Source organism: Falco naumanni, chromosome 4, assembly GCF_017639655.2.
Source record: "Falco naumanni isolate bFalNau1 chromosome 4, bFalNau1.pat, whole genome shotgun sequence".
In the NCBI taxonomy this organism is placed as follows: domain Eukaryota; kingdom Metazoa; phylum Chordata; class Aves; order Falconiformes; family Falconidae; genus Falco; species Falco naumanni.
Genome location: NC_054057.1, coordinates 57,862,865 through 57,873,230, shown reverse-complemented (window position 1 = coordinate 57,873,230; position 10,366 = coordinate 57,862,865). Strand labels below are relative to the sequence as shown.

The 10,366-nt window shown below is 45.1% G+C and overlaps 1 protein-coding gene across 1 annotated transcript in view; it reads right to left on the bottom strand.

Annotated features, from left to right (window-relative positions):
• Window positions 1–403: 403 nt before the first annotated feature.
• GARS1 (glycyl-tRNA synthetase 1) overlaps window positions 404–10,366 on the bottom strand; it is a 29,015-nt gene continuing 19,052 nt past the window's right edge. Inside the window, exons 11-17 of the mRNA XM_040591359.1 lie at window positions 10,040–10,147; window positions 9,350–9,495; window positions 7,443–7,528; window positions 4,651–4,760; window positions 3,249–3,342; window positions 2,104–2,294; window positions 404–748 (exon numbers count right to left, since the gene is read on the bottom strand). Coding sequence (XP_040447293.1) covers window positions 623–748; window positions 2,104–2,294; window positions 3,249–3,342; window positions 4,651–4,760; window positions 7,443–7,528; window positions 9,350–9,495; window positions 10,040–10,147 — 861 coding nt within the window. The 3' untranslated portion in view covers window positions 404–622. The remainder of the gene's footprint in view (window positions 749–2,103; window positions 2,295–3,248; window positions 3,343–4,650; window positions 4,761–7,442; window positions 7,529–9,349; window positions 9,496–10,039; window positions 10,148–10,366) is intronic.

Genomic DNA, 10,366 nt, shown 5'->3' with positions numbered 1-10,366 from the left:
AGCCACACAAACCAGCCATGCCCCACAAGAGCAGGAACTGGAACAGGATTTTCCATGCCCCCACTCTGTTCCCCTGCATTCAAATGGTCCCAGTTCCGCAGAAACTGGTATTAAACACCTGCAGCCAAACAAAATCACTGCACCCATCTCTTAAGGCAGCTGCTCACAGCACTGCAATGGTGAAAGGAAGACCGACACCTTGATCATCCCTCCATAAACACGAGGCCAAGCCACTCGTACTGTCTTTGTACAAGAGTCCAAGGTGACCTGAATTCAGATGAAAGGGTGTATGGTCCCTGCCCTCTTTAGGGGCTGAAATAAACCTGTAAGCAGGAGTGGAAAAAAAGAGAGACACACATTTCTGAAGAAAGTACAAGGCTGCATGAACACAGAGCAGCAGGCATACATAATAGCGTTTTTATTCGTAACACCTTTAACTTGGACTGCAATTATTTCATTTTTGAAGTTAAATTCAGGCAGCAATTGAGGAAAAAAACCAAAAACAAATAGTCCCTGTGTGCACAAACAATGCAGCTTTGAATAATACATGATAAGTTTATTTCATATTAACATGAACAGTAAAAAGTGGACATTTGACAGATTTTACTTCAGGTCCTTTTCTTTATTCCTCTATTGTGTCCTTTTTGCCAGTCTCTTGTCCCTCAAATTGTGGATACTTAGCCTCAACATCGGCCCAGGTTAGATAACCATTTGCCAGGTCACGAAGGATAGCAGGAAGTTCAGAGATCTGCAGGCAAAGTCACAAAGACATATGAGAGACAAAGTCATCAGAACCAAGCTGCTCTGTTGGATACTTGGTCAAAAGGGGTAATTTTTAGATCAGCAACAGAACAGATGCAAGATGCCTTCCTGCAAAATCATTTTTTGGGAGAAAAAACATTAACTAGGAGGATATCTTAAAACACAGTCTGTGGCATCTCAGCAAAGACTGCTCAGTTGTTCAGGGTGACCCATGAGGGGAATGCAATTGTCACTGTGGTGGACCACAGCAAGGTTCATCCCTGGTAGTGTTACGCTACAGTTTTAGAAGGGAAACAAAACAACACACACATCCAAAAGATGCTGTAAGCCAGGCTTTATCCAGGCCCTATTTACTGTAAGACCAGCCCAAAAGAAGCCGCCGGTTGCCTTTTCTTTGCTTCCCATAGCACACTGTTATGGTACAAAGGATCAGCCAGAGAAACTAGCAAACCTGCAGAAATTTAAGGATAACAGTCTCATCTCTGCTGCTCAGCAGCGAGAGGTCATCCAGGTGATACAGAGACAGATGGGTGCACCCTGAGGAACTGGCACTACTTGTTACACTGCACCAAACCCACAGCCAGCTTGGCAGCCCCAAGCAGTACAGGTGCTTTTGTGCAGCGCAGAGCTGTAACAGCTCAGCCTTGCAGGTGAGCCCTAAGCCGCCCTCCTGCAGGAGCCAAACTGAGTTCCTGGTGGGGGCCAGGGAGGGAAGAGCATGACAGAGGCACCGAGACTGCACGTCCACAGCTCTGAGCAGGTTTTGCTCGCAGGCAATGAGACCACCATAGGGAGGTTTGCTATTCCAGACTCTATCGTGGCCATACTAGCAGAGCATGCTTAGGGCAGGCGTGGCTTTTGGGCAACACTTCACCAGCTTCTCCAGTGCTGTGTAAGCAACAGCGGCAGGAAGCAAGCTTTAAGGCGTTATGCCTGAGCTGTGCTCCATCAGCCAGTCTGTATCAGGCAAAGATCTTCTGCCTTTTGGTGCCTCTGGATTCAGAGAAGCCCTGCTTTTGAAAGCCAGACAACCCAGCAAATGCATTTACTCAGCAGCCTTCACTTGGAAAGAGGCACTCTAAAGAACAGTGCAATCAGTGCAAGGCATGGCTTTCAAGTAAGATCAACACCCTCTGCATCTAAGAAAAAAAACCAAAACCTCTCATTTTAGCAGCAGGGCCAGCATCATCTGTTTAACCAGTATCTCTTCCCTAGGGATTTCTCAGAATAGCTGAATTGCCTACAAGAGCCGGAGGCAGCTCCCGCACAGACCAGAGTCAGCAGCTAACACTCTCCCCCAGCCCCTAAGTCAGCAGCCAAATGCGTCTGCCTGCCCTTTACCTCGGCTCGGATCTGGCGCATCGAGTCACGGTCTCTTAGGGTGGCGGTGTGAGGTGTCCGGTTAACAGTGTCAAAGTCGATCGTGATCCCAAAGGCCACGCCAATCTCATCAGTCCTGGCATAGCGCCGGCCGATGGATCCAGAGGAATCGTCCACCTTGTGAGAGATGCCATTCCTGGTGAGTGCTTCAGCTGCAAGAAGCAGAGAAGGGGGGATCACCAGGACTAGTTACATACTCAGCAGGCACCGTGATCCTACTAGCAAAGGCCTCCCATATCCTCAGGTACCATGTGTCCTGCATCCTGGTTTCAAGCAGCATCACAGGCTGTCATTTTTATTTTGACAGAAGTTCCAATGTTCCAGTCCCTGCCAAGACTACAAGCTCAAACCCAAACCACAGGTACACTGCTACTCTCACAAGCCTCCACATCGCATCACTCAGCTCTCACCCACAAATCAAAGTCACCAACTTCTTCAACCTGTTATGACAGTCCCACAACTCTGCTTTAACTCAAAACCACACCAGCCTTACATGTGTGCAGGGGCATGTCCAGCACGGGGACCAAGGTCCTGAGCAGAACTGATGCTGACAGCAAAAGGCACTGTCTGACATGCAGCCTACATTCCTATCCTTCACGTATTCACTTTTAGATGGCACCAGTGCACATTTTGACAGAATGCCTGGAAGCTCAGCAGCTCTGGGACTGATTCAATAAATTAGCTGGCCAACAAGAGCGAAGAAAGAACATCATTCAGAAAAAAAAAAATAAAATCAAAAAATGAAACAAAAAAAACCCATACAAATAAAACCCAAAACCAAAACCCCACTGCTCCTGACAGCTTCTCTAAACAGTGGGAAAGACCTTTTTTTGACACATAAAAAAGAAAAAAAAAATGTTTTTTTACACAGGAAACCAACACAAGGAAGGGCAGGGAGGTGGTTTTTTGAGGTTAGACCAAAGACTTTGATGGATACCCAACACAGACTGATACCAGCCAACTCAGCTGTTTTAGTTCAATGGCTCTCCCTTTGCACACGCAAGCACCACACAATCCCAATGCTATTTTCTCCCTATAGCACGGAGGAAGAAACCTCTCTTCCCAGTGGACATCCCCATTGGACCCACAGTGTTCAATACACTTACATAATTCCTTGACAAAAGGCATGAATTCCTGATTCTGGCTTAGAGGAAGAACAGAGCACTTGAATGGTGCTACCACAGCTGGGAAGCTGAAGAACTAAGGAAAAAAGAAAAAAACACAAATAAACACAAGCTTAATGGTTATGCCAGATTTTTAGGAGGTGAGAATAAGTTCTGACTGAGGCTGGAGGCAGTGGAGTCACTGGCCTTCTGTAAGACATTAGCATTCAGGGCCCCAGCAGTAACATCTCACACCACTGAAGCAAAATTTTCTCCAGCTGTTGTCCGCTCCCCCTTCCCTCCCCACAGCTAAACATTACTTCCCACCAAAAGAGATCTACCAGAGCCCTCCCTTTAGAAAGTGAACCTCATTGGAATGACAGAAAAACGAAGGTTAGAGGGGACTTTCCAGGAGATTTAGTCTTATGCACAGTCTAAACCAAACTCCATTTGCTTCCCACAGAGACTGCACACGCACGGAGCATATGCAGCTCAAAGGTTTTCAGAACCCTCCACAGACCCTCAGCAAAATGTGCCAAAAGCGGGGGGGAGAAAAACCCAACACCTTCTTTCCTGGCAATCAGCAAAGCCTGCAGGGGTACAGAAGTAATGTAGGTGAGATGTACCACAATACAGAGCAGCCTAGGCCACAGAGAAAGTGAGTGGGTATGAGGAAGGTAAGTCCAATGTTTTAGACTTCTGGGTTCCTGAACCCTGTCCCCCCACCCCCTCTCCATAACCGTACCATGTCCTGTGGCAACCAGAGACGCTAAGGAGTGCTGCTGTTTTACTTTTCTACAACCGCAGTCTAGCAGTCAGACACAACGAACAGGAACCAGCATCAAGTTTACAGCCAGCTTCCCATGGGCTACCAGCAATTGTGCAGAGCATCACGGTTTGGGCACTGGCTGGAACAGGCTGGTGCTCTGCATGTTATGTGCACTTCCCTCAGAAACAGTAAAGTTTCAAGCCAAGATTTTAGGGGTGCCCAAAATCAGAGAAGGTTGAATTTCCTGAGAGACTGAGGAAACAGTCTATTGTCCGTCTTGCTGCACAGACGTATGATTCCAGGAAAAGCAGCAGAGAGAAAAGAAATCATCACTGAAGAGATGCCATTCTCTGAGCAATGGGACACTGCCAAGCGTGAATCCAGAAGGAGGAATTTCTCACCCCCTTGCCAGGAATACAGTGAGCGCCTCACACACACACAGAGCCCAGAATGCTCTGTCTGCATGGATAAATGACACGTACGCTGGCAAAACCAGCAATTCAACAGTCCACCGGGGTTTTCCCATCTCTACTCTGTATTGTGTAGTCGTCTTATTTTAGCCCTTCCCCTGGATGTCAGGGAAAGGCAAATGCTTGCAGCTGGTTTAAGCTGAGGCCCAGCCGCAGGAAAGCTCACCGTTCTCTGCTCGTCTCCTTCCCGGATGTGGAATGTGTGTTCAAACACTGTGTACATGATCCTCCCAATACCAAATGAGGGTTCAATTACATTTGGAATGATTTCTTCCACTGGAACACAAAAGAACCCACATCACCATTAAAAAAGAACCTATACACAACAAAAGATGTGTTTACTGAAGCTACATTTCTGCTCAGAAGTTCTGATTACTTGTAGCTGAGCACATGGAAATACAAGGTTAAACACTTCTGCTCTAAATACAAATACCTGAAGTAGAGATTTGGACTTAGTCCAGGTATAGGATGTATTTAAGTTATAAAAAACAAGTCGGGGCCCCTGCTCTGGCCCTGAGAGCCAATAGCACTGCACAGCTTGCATCCATGCAGATAAACCCTCTTCCATTTAACAAAAGCAAAGCCTCACCTGAACTGTTCACCAGGAACAGTACCAGTTCCACATCAAGCCACAAGCTATGTCCAGGCATTGTCTGGGAGAGTGCTATTTGGCACAGACCAAAACCATGCCAGGAAATATGCTAGCAATTAAAACAGCCCGAATGATGGCAGGGTAATGATCAGTCCCTGTCTCACACTGGTTTAATCTACAGACCCAGCTTCAGTATCTAGCAGCCTGAGCAGAGAGCTTCAGATCCAACTCAAATTCAGCAAAGACTCCCCATGTATTCTTGAGTCATTCAGCTGCTTCAATGCCGCTCCCTATTCTCCATCCCACTGCAACATATTATGACAGTAGGAAAGAATAAGGATCAACTCGCTAGTGTTCACAAAAATTCTCAGAGGACATGATGTGCTATGTTATTATATACTCGTCATTCTCTTCAATCCTTGCCACGTGTCTGTCAAAGAGGCTTTTTCCTCCTTCCCCCCTCTGTGTATGAAAGGAGCTCAGTGGACAGCTGCCCTGCTCAGACAGTACAGCTTTTTAGAAAAAGCTCAGATTATCTACTGGAGAAGAAACACCACCAAACAGGCATCAGCTGCTTTTGAAAATCAAGGGTAGCATCCTGACTTGCCTCCTGCTCTATGTGCCTAGAGAGCCAATCCTCCTCAATTAAGCACCTAACCCAAGGTGGGACTTTACCTTCCAAAAGAATAATCACAGTATCATAAAATGGTTTGGGTTGGAAGGGACCTTAAAAATCATCTAGTTTCAAGCCCCCTGCCACAGGCAGGGTCCCCTTCCCCCAGCCCCATCCAGCCTGGCCTTGGGCATTGCCAGGGCTGGGGCACCCACAGCTGCTCCGGGCAGCCTGTGCTGGTGCCTCGCTGCCCTCACAGGGAAGGATTTCTTGCTAATATCTCATCTAAATCTCCCCTTTCAGTTTAAAGCCATTCCCCCTTGTCCTGTTGCTACATGCCCTTGTAAAAAGCCCCTCTCCAGCTTTCCTGTCGGCCCCTTTAGGTACTGGGAGGCTGCACTAAGGTCTCCCCAGAGCCTTCCCTTCTCCGGGCTGAACAGCCCCAGCTCTCCCAGCCTGTCTGCACAGCAGAGGGGCTCCAGCCCTCTGAGCATCTTCGTGGCCTCCTCTGGACTCGCTCCAACATGTCCATGTCCTCCTTATATTGGTGGCCCCAAAGTTGAGCACTGTAAGAGGATGGTCTTGTTTTACTTGTGCATTGACAAACCAGTTTTCAAGACAATACAGAGGGAAACCATGAACTTTGCCATCTGCTTGCAGACAGTAGCCAAACTGCCAAACATAGAAGTTTAAAGGAAAATCAGCAACTGGGGTTCTGCTTGCTGGCCCCCAGCAATAGTACAGTCTGTAACAGTTAACAACCCTGATTCGTTCTTTGAAGTTGTACCAAAGTAAAGCCTGGCACAGCAGCAGCATGTGCTGGCTGAAAAGACACCTGGACATCTCAAAGGCTCAGCAGCTGCAAGAACCAGTATATTCTGCACCCGCTACAAGTTGCTCTACCCCTTCCCAGGAGCATTTATCACATCCTCAACCTAGGACAGGATGATCCACTAGTTACAGTATGAATTGGGGAAAAATCTGCCCCAGTCTCCAGCTCTGTCAAAGACTTCCCAAACGAAACTGGGTGAGGCACTTACAGAGCTGGCTGGAAGGACAAGACTTTGAGGAATTAATTCCATGCATTTTGGAAAGTTATCTTCTAGCCCCATCTTGCACATCAGGACAAAAGCTCTGTGGAGATGCAGTCCCTGATCAAAGCTGATGTGATTATCAACTACCAGAGGAACTGACTGGACTTGTCAGCTTACCGAGTCTGGTCAAGACAGCAGGCTGGCAAGCTGGCAGATGCTGGAAAACTTGGCTCCAGGCAGCGGAGTGACAACAGCAGCTCTGAGCACAGAAATCTGCCCATAGCCTTCTGAACACACTGCTGCAACCCACCTGCTGCACTGCAACGGACTTACAGATGAAAGCTCCCAAAGCTGGTGCACCTTTCCCACCTCCTCTATCACTGAAGCAGATGGTTCTTAGCACCACATAGAACCTTACAAATCCTTGAATATGCAACTGAAGCAGCATGAACATAATATGCCAGCCAAAGTCTGTTAAACGGGTCACTGAATAGACCAGGCGAGAAGCAGGCAGACAGGCCTGCATCAATGGTCACTGAAATCCCACTGCTGTGTGAACACTTTCTCTTAAATTGTTGAATTTCAAGGAAATTAAATTTGGTATTTTTCCTGTGCTGTGGCACAATACTAACAGGACAATGCAATAAATAAAAGTTAATATTCAAAGTGTATCCTCATCTGCCTCTTAATTTTGAAGATCAAACAAGATACAAATTTACCATGTAATGTTTTCTGAAATCTCTTCACAGTAACCATGTCCTTTGTTAATTTAAAAGTTTTCCCTTCAGTTTCAACAGTAAATTCCCTGCAAAGGAAAAAGAAGTCACTTAAAAGCTCCAGCAATAAATAAACAAGTTATACTTGACTTTAAGAGTAGAATGATAGAAGCCAGTGCAAACCCCAGAGATCAAAGAAACATGTGGCATTCCCATTAAAAGGAATTTACATTAATAATAAAATTACTACATGTACATTAAAAACAACCCTTTTCATAATCACAGTGAACTTAGTTGTGGTTAACAGCCTGAAGCAAACTCAATTAGGAAATGGAAGAATCTCAGGATGAAGCATATACATCAAGAGAAAAAAAAAAGGGAGGCACACAAAACAGGCACTTGCTGCAGACCGTACATCTCGTCAAGTACATGGACTTCTCATGGACACAGAGCTGTGTCAGAAGGTACCTTCATTTTCACAAATGCCAAAGGCAAGGACACAGCACAGTTATTTTGTTAGTTATTTCTAAAGCTTTTGATATTATGGCCTTCTAAATACTTTCTCTTGCTCCTTGCTAGCTTGCAACCAGCACACGCTCCTTGCTAACGAGAATTTAGGCTGTATTGACCCATCCCACTTACAGGAAGCAAACATCTGTTATTATGCATCCTAACAGAAAATTGCTGCTGCAAACCTGAGGGCTTCACACCATGGATTTATACAAACACAGTCACACAAAAGGTAGGTCTAGCACACCAATACTGTCAACACATGCAGTCAGCAATGGTACCCTTCTCACTGAAGCGTTCACATTAGTGTAACAAAAAACTTCTAAAAAAAGTCTGTGCTAATCACCTGCATTTTGACACAGTATCAAATGGGATGAAGTTTATAAAGATTTTGCTCTGAATGCAGCTAAAACTGGATGCCGAACTGAAACAACAGTCATGATTTTCAGTCCACTATGTAATTCAAGCCTGGGATGTTTATAACTCATCTATTCAATCATTTCAGTGGCATTATGGATGAACTAACTTCACTCCCTTCTGGCTTTGACATGTGTACACATCACCATATTCTGCAATAGCGTCTCTTCCCATTTTGAGTCCTACTGTTTTTTTCTACACTTGCACATTCATAGAAATATAAATGAAATAAATTATAGCTCAGGGGAGAAAAAAAAAAAAAACGCTACCGTTCTGGAATGTGTTCACTGACTTTACAACTTGCACCATTTCAAGCAGGAAATTAAGTTTATTTTTTATTATTGCACCATTAGCCTTCTTATAATGCATACAGCTGTTGGCTTGGCCTACTTCAGCCAAATCTGATAGCTGTAGAGACCTCCTACATTTTCAGTTCCTGCATGTTAGGAACACAAGCCAACAGGTCGAGGAAAAACATACAGATTGCTGCCCCAATAAATCCAAGGCTGTAACAGGTCCTAAAGTACATCACTAGGCATCGGAGGATACTCACACAAGTTTTGGTTCTCATTAACTACTCTGTTCCATCACTTACGGAATTATTTGATTAATTTTAAAATTAAGTTCAAAACCATTTGCCAGTCCTGGCCAACTCTCAAAGCAGAGCAGGAAGCCAGTAAACACTGCCCATTTCACTGAAGTGTCTCTCTTACAGGATGATCCTACCAAAGCCAGAACCTCATTCCCACAAACATAAACACTTGAATACCATGGTTACACATTTATGTGCATGCATCAAAGGATATGTTGATGGATGACCGCAATGACTTGGTGGGAGAGCCCTAAAACATTTCAGATTATCTACTCAATCTACTCTCTCACAAGGAAGCTGGTTTCAGGTGGCTCAAATTAATCCAGCAGCACTTTGGGAACCTTCATCAGAGGTGTCAGAGAAGGCTACGATGCGCACACAGCCAGCTCACCCTTTTTCGTTGAGTAGCTGCTCCATCTCAGTGATGTAACACTCATCACACATGGAAAGGTATTCCATCACCACCTTTGCGTCCTTCTTATAAGCTTTGCCAATGGCTCCCTTATTTGCCTCAAACTGAACAATGTTAACTGTTCTGTACAAGGCAGTTAAGGAGTTTGAGACAACAGAAAGCAGGGCCTGGTTCTTTTGCTATGTCAAAGCTAACTGCTACTCAACACAAAGAAATCTCCTCCACTACTGGATTAAGAAACTCCTCTCCAAGAGAAGAAAGGAACAATAGAAAAATACTGAAAGGCAGAACATCACAAATTTTGAAAGAATACAAGAATACATTTTTTACAAGTACAGCTAGCAGCAGAACCATGGAATGTCATTGAGTAACCTGGGATAGTAACCCCACATTCATATTTAAACCATGCTTCACAGCCAAAACAGAGCCTAGCATTAAGTTAGAAAAAAACCAAGCAAAATAGTAAAGCCCCTTTGCCAACCAGGGTAAAGTCACCTACGTGCTCAGTTCTTTGCAGGTTACTTCCCAAAGTCATGCTGGTCTGTAGCTCCAGGTTTCCCTGTTAACTTTACAGATGTAACTTAAAATAGAGCTGCACAGCTCTCAAAGACATCTCACTGTCAGATCACTTTTCACTTCAAGAGAATCTGGTTTATTCTGAAAGGATATAGGTTCTTTGAGAGGCTTCTCAGCTATAAGAGGAACTTTGGTGGCACGGGCATGGCAGGAGAGGTCATAGCAGGAACGATCAGCACAGCCAACAATCTCAATCCAACCCTGAAAAAACAAAAGCAGAAGCTTTCACCAACTCACTTTTTTTGTCCACTTAAGCATCAAATATGTTTACTCACCCTTAAGCCCTCCCTGCTCCCATGACTGTTTTTTCTACATAATTAGCTCTGTTACAATAAGCAGCCCTCACTCACTAGTTGCTCCATCATTTGAATGATTCCATTTGTTTTCAGAGGAAATGATCAGTTATCTAACCAGTGCCTG